The following is a 23,542-nucleotide window of genomic DNA, read 5'->3' on the forward strand; positions in this document are numbered from 1 at the left end:
AATCAAACCTTATGACACAGTAAATTATAAGATACTTTACATAAAGAAGGGAAAAGTGCAATGTAAGTATGTAGACTTCTATGCATTCTCCCACCTATCAAATCCCCTTGCCAGTATTTGCAAATGTAATGAAAGTAGATCTCAATAAGTGGGAAAAAAAGGTTAAAAGAGTGGGAAAAAAGTTGAAATATCATTTATTTTCAGAAAACAAAAGGCAGTGCAAATAAACACAAACATTCAAACTAGAGATGATGATAAACATAAGGCAATGATCCGATCAAAGAGCTGCTTATAAGTCTTTAAATACCCGGAGGGGGAGATGGATTATCATAATACTGAATGCATTGATATATGCAGTGAGCCAATCTAATTTCAAAAACTTTAAAGTAGAGAGCACAAGGTTTAAATCATCAAAAATTTGTTCAAAGCAAGGTATGAAATGAAATACTTAATTCACAAGATAATGTACTTATTTGTTAACCCTGGGTGCCAGAGGGTTTTTTTGTGCCTGTTTTTTTGTCTCAAAATACAGTGTTGTCTGGTATAGGTGAACAGTCTCATGCATTTAATATCTGCATTCTCATCTTGAAGTGAAACTAATACCTGATGCCATTGGGACACTGCTTGAGTCACTTTGGACTGAGGAAGGCCTGGGCAAAGGAATATTTGAATAACAAGCCTACAACAAGAGAAACATAAACATGCCACAGTACCTGAAAGAATTGTTTACTCTGAGATCTGTTGGCTACTCTATGAGAGGAACCAATATTCTTACTCTTTTTAGACCTGTTACTACTACTTATGGCATAAACTCTTTCAGTTCTACAGCTGCTAAGTACTGAAATGCGCTACCGGATAACTTATGAGCTATTTCGTTCTTAAATTGTATTTCAGCAATTCATCAACATAATTTTATTATATGATGAGCTAATAATAATGATAATAATATTCTCATATTATTTCTAGTTAATGTAAAAAGTATTTCATTTTATTCTAGGATTAAAATTCTTTTTTTATTTTTTACTCAGAGATAGTAGCCTACCTTTGGCTACTCTTAATTCGAGATGAAATAAAGTTTTATGTATGTTTGTGAAATGTACTTTTTGTATATTACCAGAAATAAGCAATTTTCTTTAGTTTCTATATGATATTTACTGATCAGAAATAATAAATGGACAGTGTCTGTGAAAATAGATGATATTGACCTCACAGTTTGTTGTCCATCATTATTCAAACACTTCACTTGGTAATATCAAAAAATCAAATTTGTCAGACCAAGATACATGTAGTATAATCAGTCTTGGATGAAAATTTTTAAAGAGGGTTTAGTTTTTTTTTATTACATTGACATTAATGAAATACTAGAACTTCTCCAGGCGACAGTTAGAATTAGTTTAATTCTTGTGTGATTTTTGGCCAAAGGATATTTTAACATCAAGGTGCAAATGAACTAGTCTTACAAACAACAATTTGAACCTCATTTTTAAGATTTAGAATCTTCAGAAACCATTTTAAGTAACTGATTCACCTGTAATGACTCATTTGAAACAATTTGAATGATATATACAGTTGCATATGGCAGCAAACTAACTGATCAAAAGAATCAGAAGCACCTTGTGAGAATGTAATTATATTGCAGTTTTTGGCTTTGATTACAACTGATTGTATAGAAAATAGTACATGGAAGGAAAAAATTACCTAAAAATATTTAACTTAGGGTAGTTCCGTAGAAAAGTCTTAGAGCCCCTGCAAGATAGACTACCTCTTAAAATTTAGCCCACTTAGAAAAGGGTTTTGCTAAAAGCAGGCCCGCGGCCCACAGCTCCCGACCCGCGACGGCCCAACGGTCTGCCAGGCCGAAGGTTCAGCGGCCCGTAACGGCCTGCGACCCGGACGCCCGGTGGCCCAGTCTTGATTTTCCACAGTTTTTTTGTCTAAGCGCATGCACAGATCTGCATCGGGTTTAGGCGTGCAAAACGGACGACAGTGAGTTTGAATTCGTTTACCATTTAATCATTTGAATCGATGTTTCTATTTGTTGAGTTTCTTGATGGCGGGGTTTAATTTTTCACTTTTCGCCTTGATCGAAAAGTAATCCTTTTACACTCGATATAATGTACCGTATTTCTTCGCCCAACCTCAAATATGGAGCTGCCTCCTCGATGTCCGGCAACGTAACGTCGGCAAATCGATCGGTCGCCCGACTGAGAAGTAGATTTCGCTTGTTGACCTTGGTGACAATGAGATTGAAATCGAGTAAGTACCACTAAGAGACTTACCCGAACACAGAGTTTCCTTCGTAATTTACAAAGACTTTCAATGAACAGTTAAAATTCTGCTACCTGCTAAAAATGGTGCAAACTTAAGAAGTGCCCAGCCTCGAATAAGGGCCCACCGCCCTTGAGGACCAATAATTTAATAAGCGCCCAGGGCGCTTATCGTATTGGAATAAATGCGGTACTTACATCGCCGGAAAGCAATGTTTGAGAACACGCTTTCCTTTTGGGGTGGAGTACCTGTAAATAGATCGACATGTCTCTGTATGGGAAAGATTCGCAGTTCACATATCGCATTACTTAAGATATTTTCACTTTCAAAGTATGGTTTGAAAATAACTTTCATCGTTCGATAATGAAAGTCCTCTATTGTGCTATCGGTTTCTGAAGAGAGATTAATGAACAGAGAATCAAAACGTTTTTGTCTGAACAATATGCAACAAACAGAAACATGGATTTAAATGATTAAATAGTGAACGAATTAAAAAAATGATTAAATAGTGAACGAATTCAAACTCACTCTCGTCCGTTTTGCACGCCCAAACCCGATGCAGATCTGTGCATGCGCTTGGATTTACTGCCGGACAAAAAAACTGTGGAAAATCAGGACTGGGCCACGGGCCTCCGGGTCGCAGGCCGTTGCGGGCCGCTGGGCCTTCGGCCTGCCAGGCCGTTGGGCCGTCGCGGGCCGCGGGCCGTGAGCCGCGGGCTGTGGGCTGTGGGCCGCGAGCCTGCTTTTAGCAAAACCCCTTAGAAAATATATTTTACAAAATCTGCCCAGATCATATATTCTATTTTTCACAAAAACTTCCTGACTCACTTCTCGAAACCAGTTATGGTTGCCACTTGACGCACAAACTTTGGTTAACACTTCCCTATATCTAGCATCCTGTTAACATAGAATAACTTAAGTCAAAAGTATTAGTTCTTTCGTAATTATTCTTCAGACTGCATTAATACTTTGCCGATAAAGAAATTCGATCAGATTCTATGAAGCACTAGTATTGGATACGTTCATATTTTTGTGGCCATTTGGTGTCTCACACAGGAATGACGAATAAAGATCACATTAACATAGTTCTAAAGATAACAATTTTACTTTATTGTTCGTTATCTACGCTCGTTCAATTTATTGCTCAAATGAGCGGAGTTCTGAGTCCTTCCCCAAATAAAATCGCTCGAACTTAGTAATAGTCCCCCTCGCAGCCGTTTTTTTTTTGGATGTCACGCAACGCTCCCCCAAAAGAACGGCTGCTGACAACCGAACTACATTCCTTTCTCCGAATTGGCCAATCACAGCTCGGGTTCCATTTTCAGGAACCTTTTCGCGCCAGACTCACCTTTTGAGACTCGTCCAATCAGATATCGTTTTCTATCGCGATCCTCATGTGGAAAACACAAGACGAATGGCGGTGCTTGAAGACGCTTTTCGCAAAGCGTCGTCAAAGTTCAAAATTTTCGAGCTTAATGCTCACCAGAAGCTTGCAATTAGAAAAGTTTTAGTCGAGAAAGAAGATGTTTTTGTTAAGTTGCCTACAGGATCCGGGGAATCGTTAATATATCAAGCACTCCCGCCCGTGTTTGACCATGTTACCGATGAAAGTGGTCATATTAATGTCATTGTTGTTGCGTTGTACCAACGTGCGGAAACACTCGATAATTCGGGCCGATTTCCTGTACCGGTGATAAGAAGCCACGAACATAACTAATCGGGTTCACTCCAGCTAGCAGCGGACTGGCAAATGAAGGACTGGCCGACCTAAATTGCAGTGTTCTCAGAGCCTTCGCCCGGTTTGTTGACGGCAAGGACGCGCTTTTTCCCTCCTGATCTCCATCTGTAGGTCGAAGCAAGCGTTTAGCCCTTGGCCTCGATTGAAATGCGTCTTGTATTTCATTTTGATTATTGATGTAATTTACTGTTTCTTATATATTCTGACTTTTATAATCTGTAGTAACCTCTTGAAGTAGTGCGAATGAAGAGTTTCAGTTCAGCTTTTAGCTTCTACTTTCTCAGTTGCTCGCTGAAACTTTAACAATCGCTCAAACAATCTAGCGTTCGTGTCGTTGGCGTAGCAGTTGACGTCTATGTTAAGCGTAGATTCTATAATTTCAACGAAATTGTGAGGTTTTCCCAAAAATATATACTCCATCTTTACCAGGGCACAACGATGAACATGTGAAACATTTTGAGCTCTCATTGACAAATTTCTTCAGTGTTTCTCCCGACATGATAGCTAGATCATCTGCCACATCCACAATTTAACGTGAAACCTTACGTCATTCAGATTTTCTGGTATGTGATTGGTCTGTTCAATAGACCGCGAACAAACCGCAAGGACAATGAGAAAGGAATGTAGTTCGGTTGTCAGCAGTCGTTCTTTTGGGGGAGCGTTGCGTGACATCCAAAAAAACGGCTGCGAGGAAGACTAACTTAGTAATTACTTGTAATATATATCATATTAGAATGAAAATTTGGACTAAAAAGCACAACTGTGCCACGGAGAGTAAAGCAACGGTTACGTTTAGGCCTGTAATTACAAACCTGTAATCACAATGGTAGGTGAACCGTCGACGGAAGAGACAGAAGTAACGATAGCTAACCAGATGACATTTTCTTCCACGACTAGTAAAGCTTTAAAACAAACTTCTGAAAACTTTTTCGCAATCAATAATCGAATCTATAAATGAGCAAATTCTCGAATTTGCCAAAAATGAGGGATTTGTCGCCAGTTGTCCACCAGGTTATGATTTATTTCGTGAAATGTACCCGGAAGTAGCATTGTGCCTACGCATGTTCTTTAATTTTTTTATGCGGGTAACCGCTGGTTTACGCTTGCGCCGATTTCCTGCTGAAGAAATGAAGCCAAAATACGTCGAAAACAACTAGGGAACAAGTACTTGAGATAACCTTTCTTCTCATTTTTCTCTCGGTAACTTAGATGGAAGCTTCAAATTCTCACAGTGGTTGTGTGGTGGGCAGAAAGAAGTCAAAATTGGTGATTTTCAGAAAGCGAAAGTGTATACCAACGAGTTCGAGTCTAATGATTATTTGGGCGATGTTGATGATCTCGTGTAAATTTATAAAAGATGCAGGGGGCCTTTCGAAGTGCACAGGCGTATTGGAAGGCAATTTGATCCTGTCATTGCTATCTGAGGTTATCGTTGAACATTTAAAGTACTCGCTTTCCTGTGATCGTTTGTAGAGCTTCAACTGCCGGTGAAATGTGCTCGCAATTTCAGCGTAAAATAAGTTAACGTGAGTTATGTTTTAGTTCAAAAGTTTCTTCGACGTGAGTCATAACCTGCGGGTCCAATTATAGAAGGACAAAAGGTCAATGTCGGGTTAGAAAAGTAAGATGACGCTAGTACAAGAGATATGGTCGTTATATCTTAGGAGAAATTGGAAAATAATTATGGATTTTTCAATGAGTAGGTAACCATTCAATTGAGTGTAGTAAATAAAGTGCTCCAGTTCCAAATCAGTTAAAAGCTCTCAAGAGTCAAAGGGTTGCATGCTGACTGATCACAGTAAAAAATGGATGCCGTTTATCCCTTTAAACCCTAAGAGAGACCAGCGTCTAAATTCTCCTTACAATATCACCATTGAATCACACATTTTGGTCAGGAGAATAAAAGAAATGATCACCAACTAGAGAAGCTCTTTGAATGTTGACCAAATTCTCCTTGTCAACACCAAGTGAAATAAAGAACAGTATGGAGAATATGCGAATGATCTTAGGGTATAAAGGGTTATTCATTCAGCTGAGATGTGATGACGAGGCTTATGTTTGGAGTGTCTTAGTACAAAACCTTTATTTGATCTACAAGCTATAAAACAACATACACATCTGGTTTGATAGTAAGGTATAACTTGCCACAAAAAACTGAATCCGCGCCTCCATTGTCACAAACAATATCAAAAGTTGTTGCCTCAAACAAAAATCGTTACCAGGACTTCTCTTCTGACCTCTCCTGAGAGCAAGAGAGAATAGGAGAAGGGTAGAGACTGGGAATGAGGCTGACTAGAATCCCTGAAGAAGGGAAATGTCGTACCAACCAAAGTTTCTTACACTCACCTCCAAGAGTTGAGGTAGTTTAATGTGGGAGATTGGCTCAAAAATACACCAACAGTTGAGAGAATACTCCTATCCAGATACAAATAAAAATAAGCAAGATCAAGAATGACCTTGAACTAAGAATATCTGAAACAGTTCCCGCGTTGTTTACACAACCCACGGCTAAAATGATGTCGACATCCAATACTCAAAAAGGAAAAAAGTTGATGATGGTTACATGTGTAGTGATATCCAAGGTAAAGAAAATTTTCAGTCAACGTTTACCCAAGCGGTTGGTGTTGGAAAAATTATATACTTCTGTAAAAAGTTCTACACGCTTTTCACACATCGAAACTAACATTTTTGTGTCTGACAAATTTTTTCAAGTAATTCCTTTGTCCAGTCCTCTTCCATTCCAAGTTGTCGTCGCATTTCAAGGACAACCTTGGCAATTCTGACAGCCTCAGCAACGTCGTCTGGGTATTCTGAGTGAAGAAGCAACGCCAAGCGCGTTTTAATCCAAACCTTATATTTGTGGTTTCCTTCGATAGTGTTGTCAGCAACCTCATTTCCTTTCTCGAACGTTTTCCGAGATTCGTCAAACATTTTTCTCATTTGGAAGCAGATTCCCAGTTTAAGGTACGTGGGTATTGCCTCTTTGTGCTCTGCTCTATCCAAACGTTTCATAATGTCAATGGCTTTCATGTAGTTTTCCTCTGCCGAAGGTAGATCCTTAACGGACTGATAATGAGCAGCTATAATTTTATGGGTGAATGCAGTCAGAATATGATCTCCATGATGGGCTTGGTGAAACTCCAGAGATTGCGAATAGCATTGAAGTGCCTCATCCTTTCTTCCTTGGTTTTTTGCAATATGTCCCATTTGTTCAAGAATGGCCACCTTGTCAGATATCAACTCAGACGTTTCTTTTTCATACGATTCGCAAATACGTAGTGCTTCTTTGAAACAAACTTCTGCGTCATCTCTTTGCTCGCAATCCTGTATTAGATATCTGCCGTAATGGTGGCGATAAAACACCTCTGACGGGACGCTTTTTTCGAAAGCTGGCCTATTTTCTTCGAATAGGTTAGAAGCTATGTCCATCAAGCCTTCTGCATGCATTTTGGCACAACCCCGTTTCCTTCCTTCATAATGCAGAAGGCACAAAATTTCCACTACGTGCACTGTTTCATTTTGCTCTTGAGCATAACATAAAAGCCCGTTCAGAAAATCTTCGTGCATTTTGACGGGAACGCAGAATTCTACGTAAGGTGCGAGATTCCTGCAACCACTCACCGCATCTCGCAGTGCTTTACAGTTCCGTATTTTCTTGCTACTGACATCTCCAATCAGGGTTTCATAGTTAAGCCTTTCTTCATTAAAAAGGTCAAACGACTCTTTACATTTATCTTTGCGCATGTACATCTCTGCACTTTCCAAAATCTTTGCCAGAAAGTGTTCATCAAATGCTTGTTGGCCGTGACTCCAAACATCCGGAAATTTCTTTTCTCCTAACGTTCTAGCGTAACTTCTGATAAGCAAGTGAAGGAAGTATCGATTGTCGCGTTTTTGAATAAAGCATCTTTCCTTTAACTGCGTTAAGTGATCAGCACAATTGTTGCCAAGTAGTGCCTCCGCTGCGTTTCTTTCGAAAGATCGGCTAAAAACAGACAGACGAATCAAGGAATGCCGCAACGGCTCACTTAATTTCTCAAAGGCAACTTCCATCATGACTGGACACTTCAGTATGCGCGTAGGGCGCTCTTGTAGCTTGTCTATTAACTTGTCAACAGAGTACTCGGAATCTGAAGAAAGAAGTCGGCTTGCTAGACGAAGCACTATCGGAATGTGCTCGCACAGCTCTGCTATCTTACGTAATTTCTCTGCTGAGACATTAGAGTCCACTTGCAAACGTCCAACTCCCTTTAAGACTTGAATGCTATCCTTTTCACTCAAAGGCTCTACTGTGACTTTCTCAACAGTTAAATTTGGTCCGGTGCTCTCAATGTCTGTACGTCTTGAAGTAATTATGAATTTGATTTTTTTCTTTGAACACGTTCTCATTTCGGTTAACAATCCCATAAACGAATCTTTAAAATTGTCCTCTTGGGCATCTTCTGCATTGTCAAGCACAAGAACCAGGTCTTCCTCAAGCTGCCTACACCACATGAGCAAAGCATATTTGGGATATTCTTTGGCCGGTAGATGATCTGGTTGACACTTGCTTAAAATCTCCCTCCACACCCTTTCTCCTTCATCATCCTTGGTGTCACGCCCATTTTTGGTGGGATGCAGGTCTCTTAAAGAGCAAAACTTAACGATTCTACCGAAATCATCTTTTAGCTTATGGCCGGCTTGAAGGGAAACAGTAGACTTCCCAATCCCTGGCATTCCGCTGACTAAGACTACTGCCACGTCTTTGGTGCTATCATCTGTGAGGAGTTCTACAATCCTATCGACCTCCATCGTATGACCGTGAACATCGACTGGTAATTCAGGCAGCTCACTTTCCAGCTTACTTCCTGGGATATCAAATGAGATCCGTATATAAAAAATGTCACCATGGAAAAATGAGAAATTTAACCCTAATACTAACCCTGCACATACCAACAACATCATTTGATTACTTTTTCTAAAAATGCAAATACAAAGATAAAACAAAACAAAACAATGTACAAGTTTAAATTTAGTGGACACTGAGACTGGAAAACAAACCTAGACTGACGCTGGTCAAGTTGGCTCCCAAGTAACTAATAAGTAGATTATAAGACTTAAGAGGAAAAGTTTAATAGTAAGAAAGAGAGAGGCTCACGAGAAAAAGTTAGCGTCGTCCAATTTTTGAAACAAACCTTTCTCTCTCCCCGCATCCAACATCTCGTGCAACACATCCGGCACTCCGTCGATCTTCTTACCCAGGTCATCAAGTTTTTCTGAAACATGTAGCAAAAATCACTTATGATTAAATATTACACTTTGGCAATCACCACATCATTTCTACAACTAAACTTAAAGTAAAATGTGCAGAATAATATGAAAGCCGAAGGATTCAATCGATCTCTTAATTAATTTGAAAAATAAGTTAACTAAAATGTAACCGGCAGCACTGCATTTATTTTATGCATGGCGTCTTATTTCAAATACAATTGCTGCGCTCGCTGTCTTTCTTCCATTCAGAATCCGTTAAAGACAACCCTATTTTTCCAGTTTTTGTGTAATACGCTCCATTTTTGAGTTGCATCGAGTGATAAAATCACTAGAAAGCTTGGTAACCAAGCATGTTTTACAGGGTTTGCTGGAAGAAAATGCTACGTGGAGTATTCTCGGTGCTGATTTTTCGATGATTTTCGGTCGCGACGGAACTTGATAACATTGTGAAAAATTTGCAACTACCGGGAACTTCTCGACTTTTTCTAGCATTATATTGACTTTGTTTTCTTTCGGAAACATGAATGTTGTCTCTCGTGATTATCAAATAGTTAAAAATTAAAATTTCTCTGAACGAGTCGGTAAAAGACCGGACAACATGTCCGGAAATCCAATCTCCGATCAATACTGACTGGGCATTATCCGTTGACCGGCCTTTATTTACAGCCCTGTAATAAAATGCTTATTGACTGAGTTTGGTCGAGCAGACGGTAAAATATTTGGCTCTCGGTCATGAGGCACGTCATGACCTTCAGCCAAATATTTTCCCGTCAAGCCCTTCCACTTAGTCAAGAAGTACACGAAGACATTTCATTTCATGCTAAAAACATACGAAACTGGGGTCAATTTGAGATATTTTGTAGGGAACATTTTCAAAATTCAATCATGAAGATGTTCCTCGACATTAGCACCTGTAAATCTAGCGACCAAGATGACAACCTATATTCTGTCTTCTTTTCAAAGCTTTCGATTTTTTCCTTGACATCTTCCTCATCCTTGATCATCTGCCTTACTTGATCTATATAATCTTGTTCAACAACTGGATCCATACATTCAGTCTTCAAGGCATCCATTTCAGTCTTCTTTCCGCCGAGTCTCTCAATTGCGTCCTGGATGTCGGTCCAGATGGTGTTGAAAGTTGCATCATCAACAGAAGTCTTGGCTGCGTGAGTGACCCTTTCGACCCTTTCTAAAAATCTTTATTCGGACAATATCAGCCTCACGACTCGTATCTGATGGTTTGGGAAGATCATTCCAATTGCTGGTTGATGGAGGAGGACTTAAATTACAAATGTTCCTCAGAAGAACCATCAAAAGGGATATGTCAAAATCCATGGATGATACAGTTGGTGCCGTGGTTGATCCTGGAGCAAAGGCTGGGTATAATTTTTTCTTCTGCGAAGAATTTGTCACCTTGAGAAGTTTAGCTCTATTTGTTGCCAGGACTGAAGAAAGGTTGCTTGAAGGGTGGATTCCGTCAAATATGTCTCTCAGAGCTGGGGTACCAAAATCCAGAACAAGACGACAGATTCGCGCATAATTTGTTGTCTCTTTGGTGGATGTTGCTGAAGGAGTAGTCATTTTCACAAAAGGTTTTCCTCCTAAAGGTAATTAATGAATAGAGCATAAAGAAATTGTGAGGGAAGTCATCAAAAAGCACATGCAACAACATCTTAAAAGAAAGAGCTTTGGGTCATTCCCAATAAAATAATCGCTTCATCATACTTTGAATATTTCGCATTGCAATAGCCCATTTCCTAATTACCCTTGGCCTCTTTTTCAAAACGAGGCCTGGTACTCAACCATTCTTGTGAAAATGAGTTTAATTTGCATGTGAATGGAAACTTATAATCATATGAAAGGATGAGCACCAGGACTCGTTTTGAAAATGAGGCCAAGGGTAATTCAGAAATGGGCTATTCCACAAGAGCATAATTATAAATATCCACATACTAGGCCTTGAGCAAGAGCTGGATGACAGTACAATACAATACAAGCAAAGAGAATTAAAATAAGCAATGACAGATTTAGGAATTTTATCAATTGGTCAAAATTTTGTTTAACAAAAGTCACATTCTTAACAAGATGCTCCACTCTGTAATTAATATTTCAAACAATTACTTTCTATAGATAAACAAAAATTAAAGTCGCTCTTTCAATTAGTTGTACGGAGAAAATCTTTAAATTATTTTAGGTTCACAGAAACCTGTTCATAATAATAAACAAAAAATAATAGTCAGTCCTGCTCATGAATTGCAAATGGATAGGGGAGCAGCCATAATAAACTATGATAACAGAAAAATAATAGCCAAATAAAACCAATTATTCAAGGAGCTTATTTTTAATTGATTAAATAATTGAATTATTTAATCATGAATTGCATATGTACATGAATTGCATATGGATAGGTGAGCAGGCATAATTAACTATGATCACCAGAAAATAATAAGAAAAAAATTATTTGATTATTAAAATACAACAACAACAGAAATAATGTATTTGGAAAGCTCAATCACATAGAATTTTTGAACACTGACACTGACAAAGTCTAGTCTCTAGTGCAGGAAATGCATAAAATAATATTGACAATCAACATTAAAACTTGACTTGTGGATGATAAACGGCGAGTGCCACAAGTCAAACCTCACATGCAGCGTGCATCTGCTGATGTTTGATGCTATTATATGATATCCACACACATGAGAAAAACTCTCAGTCTAGAAGTTTTGTGTAAGACATCATAATTTTACATTCCCTTCACCAAAAAGAATGGAAAATAACACTGCTGAGTCAAAAAAAAAGATGTCACATGAATGAAAAATAATTCTGATATTTTGTTTGGCTTCCTCATTTAATTGGTTGCTTTGCAAACTGGACCTGTAAATATTTGTAAAACTAAAAACAATTTTTTTGCCGCGAGCTCACTTAACTTGTAATGAGGGCAAATATTGTGGGGGAAATTCAACCAGGTTTTAGTGAAATGCACCACCCTCTTTGCCACACTTCAACACTGTGCAGTATGTTCACCTCCCACTTTTGTACACCAGACATGTGCTTGAGGTTAATCAGGTTGAGAATCATATCAGACTCAAGACGTACTGAGCATTAAACATACACGTACAAAGAAAATTCACCAAGACTCAATATCACTGAGACTTTAGAACATGAAAATAACATAGCAGATGATGCTGAATAAAAAAACCGAGAGCATTCAGTTTTTTGACAGTCTCAAGAAAATGAATTGAGCTGTTACAAAGGCCATTTGAAAGGTAAGCCTTCTCTACTAGTTTTGAATTTAGGTGGAAGATGTAGGTTATCAGTTGCCATGATTTACTAAACATTATTTTAATCAATATCTTATTCCTCTTTGACTTTGCCAAAAACACTGACTGTTGAGGAAAACAGAATACTTTCATTGCCATCTGACAATTATTACTTGGAACTGACCTGCACATGCCTTCCAGTTGATTTAAAGAAACTGAACAAAAAAAATTGCAGTTAATCTGTTACATCACAAAGCATGAAAAAAAAAAAAAAGACTGTAACAAGATTAAAGTCAGGGCGCTTCCATTCACCTAAACTGCTACATCACTGTTTTTATCCTTCCTGAACCTGTAGCCATCTACCGCTACTAAGTATGACTGATGCTCAAGTGCTGTCTATAGTTGTAATGAATAGCTTTCATAAATCGTTCTGATCATAAACAGGTAACTTAACCCTTTAGTTCGCAGAAATGATTATTATGCATAACCTAGCTCTTCCTATAATATCTACATATTATCCAGCAGATGGCTAATGAGAATACTTAAACTTATCAGGTAAATATGATGCACAATCCTCGCAGTTAAGATGGCGCTATTTAAGCAATAGTGAAAATCAGACCTGAAAAAATTCAGGCCTGTACGGGATTCGAACCACTGACCTCTGCGATACTAGTGCAGCGCTCTACCAATCGAGCTAACAAGCCAACTGGGAGCAGGCCATTAAGTTGATTCGTAATAAACCCGTGAAAGTGATAAATGAGATACAATGAAATATATGAGGTTCATATATTTTGTACTGCGGTATTAGGCCTGATTTTTTTTCATATATTTGAAATATATGAAGTTTATATATTAATTTTTGTACTCCGGTCACAGGCCTGATTTTGTTCAGGTCTGATTTTCGCAATAGCTTAAATAGCACCATCTACTGCGAGGATTGTGCATCATATGTATCTATCACCTCTACTTGTTTGAAGTCAAGAAACAATTTTGAGACAAACTCAAGGGGAAAAATGGAATGTCACAGGTACTTATTGTGATCTTCAATGCTGGAATACACTAAGTGAAGTGACTGTGCCAGAGCAAGTTTCAGAATGCAGAAACAATTCAATTAATGTATCAAATAGGTTATAGAGCAATGGGCTTCAAGGCCATGATGAAATTCAAAACTAAGTCGTTTAAACCACTTTCAACAATGTTTCAAGGCTCAAGAAAGCCCCCATTTGGCCATTCAGGACAAGTAGACTACTGACTTGGGCAATTAACTTTCTCTGCCTGCTAAATGCTTGCAAGGCAAGCAACTCCAGGAGATTAACCATTCAATGGATTTTAATTAAGAAAAGTCCTCCTATTCCAAATCAGTTAAAAGCTGTCAAGAGTCAAAGGGTTGCATGATTTAAAACATTTGTACATAACTTCATTGAAAGTGATGCTTAACATGCATATTCATTTCAATCTTGGCAATTATAATGGTTTATATACTAGTCCGGTAAACCTTGTTTCAAAACGGTTGATTGTTAAAAAGCTTGGGTGTAATGCCTTTGTACATCCAATATCCTGCAGTTTTAGGCTTGATGCTATTTCATCTTGGTCTTTAACTAGCTTCCATCTTTTCTACTCCTTATGAATAATTCAATTAACTCAAACTCAGGGAAAAATGACTCAGACAAGTCCAAGTTGGGATTCAGACTTTTTCCAAGCCTAATGATTGACTGTATGGTACTTCAACCCTTGCACTGCCAAGATCTCATTAGAAATTCTCTCTGCTGTCTGCTCCACAATTCTTATGATGTTCCTTTGGAGAATTTGGTATTGGATCAAGTTGTAGAATCACTGATGTGCGTAAAGATCCAACAAAATCACGATTTTGGACACTTTTACTTCTCTCCTGACTTCTCCTAATAATAATAATAATAACGAATATTTATACAGGATAGCCCTTCAGTGCAGGAGCACTGTTATTGATGGGGTCCTGTCTAAATAACATAATATAAGGATAAAAACTAGAATAAGATAAGGATGACTACGCACCTAATTAAATGCCCTATGCAAAAAATTGATCTAAAGACTCCCTAAAAGGTACCCTACTGCTAATTTGGTTGATTTTTAAAGGTAAAAAATTAAAAACTGAAGCTCCTAAAAAATAAAAACTTTTCCGAGCAAAGGCAAGTCTCACTTTCGGCAGAGCAACGGTGGTCCCTCTGTTCCTCGTATTAAAATCGTGGGTTAACAATTTAAAATATTCTTTGAAAGGACTACAAACATTGCTGTTTAGGCAATCAAAAACAAATAAACAAGCCTTTTTCTTTAAAAAATTTTCAATTGTGGGTAGACGAGAGAGAGAAAGAGAAAGAGAGTAGAGGAAGGGTAACGACCGTGGGAATGAAGCTGACTAAAATCCCAGAAGGGAAATGTAGATAAACGAAAGTTTTTAACACTCACTTCGGAGAGTTGAGGTAGTTTATTGAGGGAGATTAGCTCAAAAATACACCCACATTTGAGAGAATATTCACATCCAGATACAAATAAAAATAAGGTAGAACAAGAATGACCTTGAACTAAGAATACCTGAAACAGTTCCTGTGTTATTTACACAAACTACCGCTGAAATCATGTCAAAATGCAAAATTCCAGAAGGAAAAGAGTTCAGACCGAATGTTGGAATGACTGAATGAAAATCAAAAAATATGGCACATGATTGAAAAATTGCAAACCTTCATATTTGCCCAGAGATACCTTATAGTGAACTTAGAAATATGGCAAGGTTTTCTTTTTTACAGACTTGCTTCTTCGTCCTAGAAAATTCACGAAAACTAAAACAAGCGTCGGCTGTAAAACGGTGGAAATCAGCCCCGAGTAGAGGCAAGGGACCTTTGCTCATGAAAAGCATAAAAGACAGTAAGTCCGTATCAATTTCACAGATTTGTATAGGAGGGATTGAGGTATGGCTTAAGTCTAACACGGAACCATTTCATTTAATTTTGAGCTCAGGGAACGCTTATAAAAATCACCAATATTTCAAAATCCATATATCACATTTCATGCTGTAGTCAGCTATGCAAGGCTAGCTCACTGTATTGATTTCCTGATTGAACATGGTACTAACTTCTAAAACGTTTTTAGAATTCCGGGTGCCTAATTAGATTGTGTCGTGACGTAAATGACGATGTTGCAATTTTCACAAAGTTCAGCCTGTCAGTTTTTCCGCGCAGAAATGAAAAGCCCCAAACTAGTTTTTATATCCTCAAAAACAACACTATTTCCCCTTAGCATGAGCTTAACCTGAACCGATTCTAAGATACACAGCATGGGGAAAATGATAAATGAAAATTTGTTCAGAAATGATCTGAGGGAGTCTTCTGCAAAGAATTTGTTACCTTAAGAAGTTTAGCTCTATTTTTTGCAAGAACTGAAGAAAGGTTGCTTAGTGGGTGAATTCGGTCAAATGTGTCTCTCAGACCGGGGGTACCAAAATCCACAAGAAGACGACAGATTCGCACATAATTTGTTGTCTCTTTGGTGGATGTTGCTGAAGGGGTAGCCATTGCACAACAGGTTTTTCTTTTAAAGGTAATAAATAAAACGTAAAGAGGTTGCGAGGACAGTCATCAATAAGCACATGCAACAACATTAATCTTAAAAAAAAATGAGTTTTGGGTCATTCTCTATAAAATAATCGCTTCATAGCGCTTAAAATATTCCGCATTGCAATTCCACAAGGGCACATAAATATCCTAATACTAAGCCTTGAGCAAGACCTGGATGATAGTACAATACAATATAAGAAAAGAGATTTAAAATAAGAAAAAGCAGATTTGGGGATTTTTATCAATTGTTCAAAATTTTGTTTAATAACAATCACATTTTTAACAAGATGTTCCATTCTGTAATTAATATTTCAAACAATTACTTTCTATTGATAAACTAAAACTTAAAGTCACTTCTTCAATTGGTTGTATAGAGAAATTCTTTTAGTTATTTTAGGTTCACAGAAACCTGTTCATAATAATAAACAGAAAACAATAGTCAGTCCTGCTCATGAAAATACATAAATTGCATATGGATAGAGAAGCAGGCATAATAAACTATGAGCATAGAAAAATAGTAACCAAAAAAAATTAATTATTAAAAAAAAAAACAACAACAACAACAGAAATAATGAAAATGGAAAGCTCAACCACATAAACTTTTTGAACACTGACACTGACAAAGCCTTGTCCCTAGTGTTGGAAATGTATAAAATAATACTGATAATTCAAATTAATGATGAACGGCAAGTGCCCCAAGTCAAACCTCACAAGCAGATGTATGCTGATGTTTGATGCCATTGTTTGATATCCAAACACGCGAGAAAAAATCTTCATAAGTTTTGTTTAAGACATCATAATTGTATATTAATTCCCTTAACCAACAACAATGGAAAATAACACTGCTGAGTCAAAAAAAGAGATGTCACATAAATAAAAAACAATTCTGATATTTTGTTTGGGTTCCTCTTTTAATTGGCTGCTTTGCAAACTGGACCTGTAGATATTTGTAAAACTAGAAAGAAATTTTTTGCCGCGAGCTCACTTGACTAGTAATAAGGACAAAAATTGAGGGGGAAATTCAACCAGGTTTTAGTAAAATGTACTACCCTCTTTGCCACACTTAAACACCTATGCAGTACGTTCACCTCTCCACTTTTGTACACCCTGAGAAATGTGCTTAAGGTTAACCGTGCAGGTTAAAATTCATCTCAGACTTAAGACATACTGAGCATCAAACACATACGTACAGTAAAAATTCACCTAGGCTCAATATCACTGAGACTTTAGAACATGAAAATAACATAGCAGATGATGCTGAATAAAATAACAGAGAGCAATAAGTTTTTTTGACAGTCTTAAGAATACGAATTGAGCTGTTACAAAGGCTATTTAAAAGGTAAGCTTTGATCTCTACTAGTTTTGAATTTGGGCGGAAGACGACAGGTTATCAGTTGCCATGATTTACTAAACATTTTAATCAATATCTTACTCCCCTTTGACATTGTCAAAAACACAGAATGTTAAGGAAATCAGAGTGCTTTCAGGGTCATCTGACAGCTATTACTTGGAACTGACCAGTGTATATATGCATTTCAATCATTTTAAAGTAACTAAACAAAAAAGAACTTGCTGTCGATCTATTACATCACAAAGTGTGAACAAAAAGAGTGTAACATGATTACAGCCAGGGAATTTCCATTCAGCAAAACTGCAGCACCACCATTTTTATCTTTTCTAATCAATCAATTCTATTAAGTATGATTTATGCTCAAGTGCTATTGAAACTGCTAATGATCATAAACAGGTAACTTAATTGCTGCGGATAATAATAAATCAACCCAACATTTAAGAGGAGCATGCTTTATTTTCTTTGCTCCTGTGATAGATTAGCAAGAACAGGTTCTCACAGTTGGAAGTAGTTTAATTCTTGTGTGATTTTTGGCCAAAGGATATTTTAACGTCAATGTGCAAATGAACTAGTCTTACAATCAACAGTTTGAACCTAATTTTTAAGATTTAGAATCTTCAGAGACCATTTTCAGTAACTGATTCACCTGTATTGACTCAATTGATGAGTGTGAATTATATATACAATTGTATATGAGAGCAAACTATCAGATCAAAAGAATCAGAAGCACATTGTAAGAATGTAATTATATTGCAGTTTTTGGCTTTGATTACAGCTAATTGTATAATAAATAGTAGAAGGAAGGAAAGTCAAAAAGCTCTTGCAAGACAGACTACCCCTTAAAATTTAGCCCACTTAGCAAATATGTTTTTCAAATTATAAAGCGTCTGCTCAAATCATCATTATGTTTTCCACGAAAACTTCCTGACTCACTTCTCGGAACCAGTAATGGTTAACACAGAATAACTTAAGTCAAAAGTTATTAGCTCCTGCGTAATTATTCTTCAGACTGCATTAATATTTTCCCGATAAAGAAATTCGATCACATTCTAAGAAATACTATACGTATTGGATAAATTCATATTTTTGTGACAATTTACTGTCTCGCATAGGAATAACGAATAAAGATCGTACTACCATAGTTTTAATGATAACAATTTTACTTTTATGATTATTCGTTAATTCTCGAATCTTTCACTCAAATGAGAGTTGAGAGTCCTTCGCCAAATAAATTCGTTCTAACGTAGTAATATTTGTAACACATATGGTGGATATACCTTATATTAGAATAAAAAAATTGACTGAAAAGCACAACTGTGGCACGGAGATTAAAGCAACGGTTATGTTCAGGCCCGCAGTTACAAACCTGTAATCACAATGGAAGGACCATCGATGGAAGAGACAAGTAACGATAACCAACAAGCTGATATCTTTTTCCACAACTGGAAAAACTTTAAAATAAACCTCTGAAAACTTTTTCTCGATCAATGATCGAATCTATAGATCGGCAAAATCTCGAATTTGCCAAAAATGCAGGATTTTTAGCCAGTAGTCCATCAACCCGGAGGTAGCGTTGTGTTAGCGCGTGTTCTGTAAATATTTCTTCGATATGGTTAACCGCTGATACGCGCCTGCGTCGGTTTTCCCTCTGAAGAAGTGAAGCCGAAATGCATCGAAAACAACAATGGAACGAGTACTTGAGACAACCTTTCTTCTCTTGAACCTTCCGCCATCGTTGACGCGGATGCAAAGTAGTGGTTTCAACGGCCTCAGGAGCGAACTGTCCTCCCATTTTGCCATGCAAGGAACGGCTACACGATACCTTGCATTTTTGTACTTTAGGGCATCTTTCACTTTGCTTAAAGCTAGTCTTTCTTCTTCGGTGAGTCCGAGTCTGTAGTCGCGGTCTGTGCCAGACTTCTCAATTTCCCAGAATCTCTTTAAGCTGTTGTCGACATCACAACAGGACTCTTTTCTCTCGCTCCAAATTGGCTCTGTAGTTAAGAAGGAACGAATAACGTGGGGTCGTGTCCTCGCGGTTTCGCTTTCGTCAGGCGCACCTATATAACTCCACCCAAGTGGTCCGAGGCAGGCGACAGGTCCACCATATTTTCCTCCGAGATCAACATGTGAATAATGAAGTTCAGCGTTATCAGTGCCAATAAGAAGATCGACAAGTCCATCATTTGCCGGCCTGGGAAAACTGCACTGGGTCAGGTGAGGCCATTTATCCTGATGTTTGTTCCAGTTCACAGCTCTGTAACTACCTGTGACTTTCTGGGGACATGTTTTTACCTCGATTTCCTTTGACAACCTGCCATCCACACTTTCGATTTCAATTTTAATGGCATGGACTGAAACTTTTCGACTGTGTTGTTGAGAACATGAACTTGAACTTTTTTGAAAGGCTCTTGCAGTCCTAGTACCCCAGCAACCACTTCATTTAGGAAAGTTTCGTTCGATACGTCGTCTAGAATGGCGTTTATTTTCACTTTTCTACCATTGGCCTTCATCCACACAGGGACAGTTCATAACGAATAAGGTTCAGTCGACGTTCCTTCATTACAGCTGGTCAGGGTCACAGCGGGTGCCCCTCCCGTGGAACATCTGGGCGTCTCTCGTCTTCAACATAAGGCAACGTTGTCGTCAGTCCAGTTTCCGACAAAACTTCACCTCCATGAAGAAGACGGTGGTGATTTCGACAGCAACCGTCTATATCACACTTGCGGGCTCTCAGGCAATCTTTCTCCCTATGATCAGAGGCTAGGCAACGGAAACGCAGCTTTCCTTCTTTCGCGATCTTCCAGCGGTCATCCACTCTTCTGTCGTAAAACTCCTTGCAATACCACACCCCGTTATCGAAACTGTGACAGAGAGAACATGGAAGCTTCACACTACGCGGGTCTTTCCCCATCGCAACAGTATGTAAATTTCGCATCCTGCTCTGATCCTGGCATCTCGGTACTCTCGGCAATCTGGCGTGCTCGAAAGGTTTCGACTCAATCCCGTCCACCATTTCCACCGCTTCTATTCGGAATCTCACTTCGTCTTTCAACCAGTCTCTGAAAGCTTTGACTGATCTTTGTCTGGCGCGTTCGTTTAACCAGCGACTGTAATTCTCTAGCTGACGATCAGGCAACTTTTTTACCAGCAGGCTATGAAGAGTTCCATCTCGTAACTCACCGTCTCTTCCTTCGGCCTGTAACTTTACCACTGTAATTCTAACAAGGTCAGCAAACTTCTCTAACGCGTGGATATCGTTGCTTCTTATTAACGGCGCCTGTTCTAGTTGATCCAAGTAGACTCGCAGAAGCCGGCGCGTACCTCCATACTTCGTCTTTAATATTTCTTTTGCCTCCTCGTATTCGGGGGAGGTGATTCCAAGACCACGGATGGCTTCCAAACCGTTCCCTATAAGGCATTGTCGTAATCTTACCATTTTTAAATGTACTGGCTCCGTTGACACGGCTACGAGACTTGTAAAAAGGGTCCAAAAATCTTCAAACTTTCTCTTGTCATGATTGAACGTGGGAACTGTTAACGGCTTCAAATATCGGTTCCGGACGTCGTGGCTGCCGTGACTTTCGTTAAGCTGATCTTCTTGGGCCGATTGCTCGTAGCGATTCGCTGTGTTCTCGCTTAATGGCCAGTTCATATTTTTGGTTTTGGACGCACGGACTGTAATCGTATTTTGACCCGCTTCAATCGTTTTTTGTACTTCTCTTTCGATCGTTTCGGACTCTTCAAACGCTTCTTTTTTTGCAGGTTCTTCTTCGAATTCCACACAGAATGCGGTCAGTTCCTCTAAAATCTCTTGTATGTCTCTAGCGCCGCCCACAGCTGTTCAATCGCACTTTCTATGTCCGTTATTTTTGAATCTCTTAAGCATAGTTTTTCCAACTCATGTCTGAGTTTTGTCAATTTCGTCTTTGCAGTACGTTTTCTTTTCTTAATCTCTATCAACAGAACGTCCTTTTGCTTCTGTTTGTTGACTCCACTCGGTCCAGTTTTGTCGTTTTTCACGGTAACTTCAACAACTTCGCAATTCTCGGATTCAGCAGAAGTCATAGCACTCAACTCGCAAACGAGATCTCCAAAGAAATACAGCTCATACCTTGCTCCCATCGTGGTCGCCAAAAATGTTCGGAAGCGAAACGGGAAATCCAAACAAACACTTTAATTCCAACACGGTAAACTGTAGACTCATGGTAAACGACAACGACCATTAAACAAAACAGCTATTCGATAAACTAAAAACCTTTCAACTCCCTCTAGAAATTCGCACACGTCAAAATTAAAAGGTCCGCGTGATTTGCTTACGATATTATTAGCCTACGTAGTCCCAAAGCACGCGCACGCGAGTCGCACGCGCACAAACGTCTTCTTAACATTGTGGGAGTGATTCAGAATTGAATGGTGGTGATGTGACTTCGAATTAGTCTTACAAAAGGCGAGGAGTTAACACGATAACCTCAACCAGCACTTATTGGCCACGGCCAGAAAAAGGTCATCCAACCTATTTTTCTTGAAAATGGAGGTACTGTAAAGTTATTTTCTTTTAAAAAAGATTCCTGAAGGTAAAGTTAATTCTCTGCCAGATAATTTCTCCATCATTAATTTATGAACCACCAGTAAGTAGTGCTCCGGAGTGTGACAACTGTAAGAGTGGGGATCCTCCTGTCAACAGATGTACCACATGCTGTCAGTTTCTTTGTGATTTTTGTTTTCAGGGTCACCCGCGAGGGCGTAGCACGATCTCACATCGTCTGGTGTCTCTTGAAGTGGTAAAAAACATGGGAATCGTTGTTGTGTCAAAACCCAGTTTTTTCCATGAACATGACGGAGAGTTGTTACAGCTGTTTTGTGAGACATAAGAAAAAGCCATCTGTAGGGTCGTACAATTGCGGACCATCGAGAACACAAGTATTCTTTAGTCAAAGACGCTTTTGCTAAGAAGAAGGAAAGCATGTTGAAAATTCTCTCACAGACAAAAGGATAAGCAGGGTTGCTAAACGAGACATTTGAGTTTCGGAGATGTAGAGGTGTTGAACTGCACGCAGAACAGACTGGTAAAGGAGTTATCAACTGTTTTCAGAATTTATCAGTTTATTTGAATGAGTGTTGTGAGGGACTGATTTAGGGTGTGCGAGAACTGAAAAATGCAAAACGAAAGTCTCTAAAAGTCCAACAAGAGGAATGGTTGCAACCTTGCATGGTATACTTAGCGGTGTAGAACTACTGAGAAGGTTTTGGAAAATAGCAGTGAAGTAGAGACTTTAAACATGAACAGTCAACTGTTAGGTAGATTGTAAAACCGAAATTCAGTAAGGTGGCAACTGGAACCAAGTGCACATGATGTCTTTAAGTTTGATGCATATAAAAAACTGCAGCTAGCGATTAATAACTTTGGGTGTGTCATTGATATCTGTACTGGTACATCTGTACTGGTACACTGGCTGGTACATCAACAGTAAATATGGGACATAGAGCAAAGGGTGTAATGTATAATACACTGTGTGGCAAGCCGATTGAACTCAGTGTCATTGTAAAGGGAAGTAATGGGAAGAAACGGTAGGAAAATGGTGATGCATGTGAAGTAGAAAAGAAAGTATCGCGACTTCGGTTGTGCAAGGCGTTAATCACAGCTGGCGTGCATGCTTTTCACTTGATGTTTGCAATCTCTACTTTTTTTCCGGGAAATAAAGCTAGGGAACTCTACAGAAATTGAGTTCTCGATCTGAATGATTTTTGAATCGCTTCGGAAAACTCCAGAACCCATAGTAATGAATCTCCCCACTCGGATTGGCCTGGGTGCGATAGCTGTGCCTAGTTTTGCCACACAAGTTGTCTGAATGTGCCTTTCGCAGAGACGCTTACACAACATTTCACCTGCTGTTTAAGCACTGGTCCAAAATCGTAACGTGATGGAGCCAATAATATGAAGAACATCCCAGAATTCAAAATGTTTTATTTTTGTTCGATTCGAACGCTTAGTTTTCATCCCGAGTGCATCTGTTAAAGTGAATAGAAAAAAATAATTTTGAACTGAAAACATAATTATTTTATCATAGGTTATTTTGAGGCG

General features: G+C 38.6%; 2 protein-coding genes and 1 long non-coding RNA gene across 3 annotated transcripts in view; all 3 read right to left on the minus strand.

The window, feature by feature from the left end:
* Positions 1–1,614: 1,614 nt before the first annotated feature.
* LOC148727166 (uncharacterized) lies at positions 1,615–4,642 on the minus strand. The gene is made up of 2 exons (XR_015990125.1): positions 2,466–4,642; positions 1,615–2,230 (listed from the first exon to the last, which is right to left on the minus strand). It is a non-coding gene; the product is annotated as an uncharacterized LOC148727166 (long non-coding RNA).
* A 1,711-nt stretch (positions 4,643–6,353) lies between these two features.
* Positions 6,354–23,542, minus strand: part of LOC111345311 (uncharacterized) — a 35,087-nt gene continuing 17,898 nt past the window's right edge. Inside the window, exons 4-7 of the mRNA XM_088726444.1 lie at positions 10,406–10,857; positions 10,006–10,039; positions 9,181–9,261; positions 6,354–8,853 (exon numbers count right to left, since the gene is read on the minus strand). Coding sequence (XP_088582570.1) covers positions 6,686–8,853; positions 9,181–9,261; positions 10,006–10,039; positions 10,406–10,857 — 2,735 coding nt within the window. The 3' untranslated portion in view covers positions 6,354–6,685. The remainder of the gene's footprint in view (positions 8,854–9,180; positions 9,262–10,005; positions 10,040–10,405; positions 10,858–23,542) is intronic.
* Positions 12,586–21,752, minus strand: LOC148727167 (uncharacterized). The gene is made up of 2 exons (XM_088728935.1): positions 18,824–21,752; positions 12,586–14,417 (listed from the first exon to the last, which is right to left on the minus strand). The coding sequence occupies exon 1, from the start codon at positions 21,110–21,112 to the stop codon at positions 20,036–20,038; it is 1,077 nt and encodes a 358-aa protein (XP_088585061.1). The 5' UTR covers positions 21,113–21,752; the 3' UTR covers positions 12,586–14,417; positions 18,824–20,035.

Source organism: Stylophora pistillata, chromosome 7 (assembly GCF_964205215.1).
Source record: "Stylophora pistillata chromosome 7, jaStyPist1.2, whole genome shotgun sequence".
NCBI classification, from domain to species: domain Eukaryota; kingdom Metazoa; phylum Cnidaria; class Anthozoa; order Scleractinia; family Pocilloporidae; genus Stylophora; species Stylophora pistillata.

Coding starts and splice junctions, on each gene's coding strand:
- LOC148727167 (XM_088728935.1), bottom strand. CDS start 21,112: ATGAACTGGCCATTAAGCGAGAACACAGCGAATCGCTACGAGCAATCG.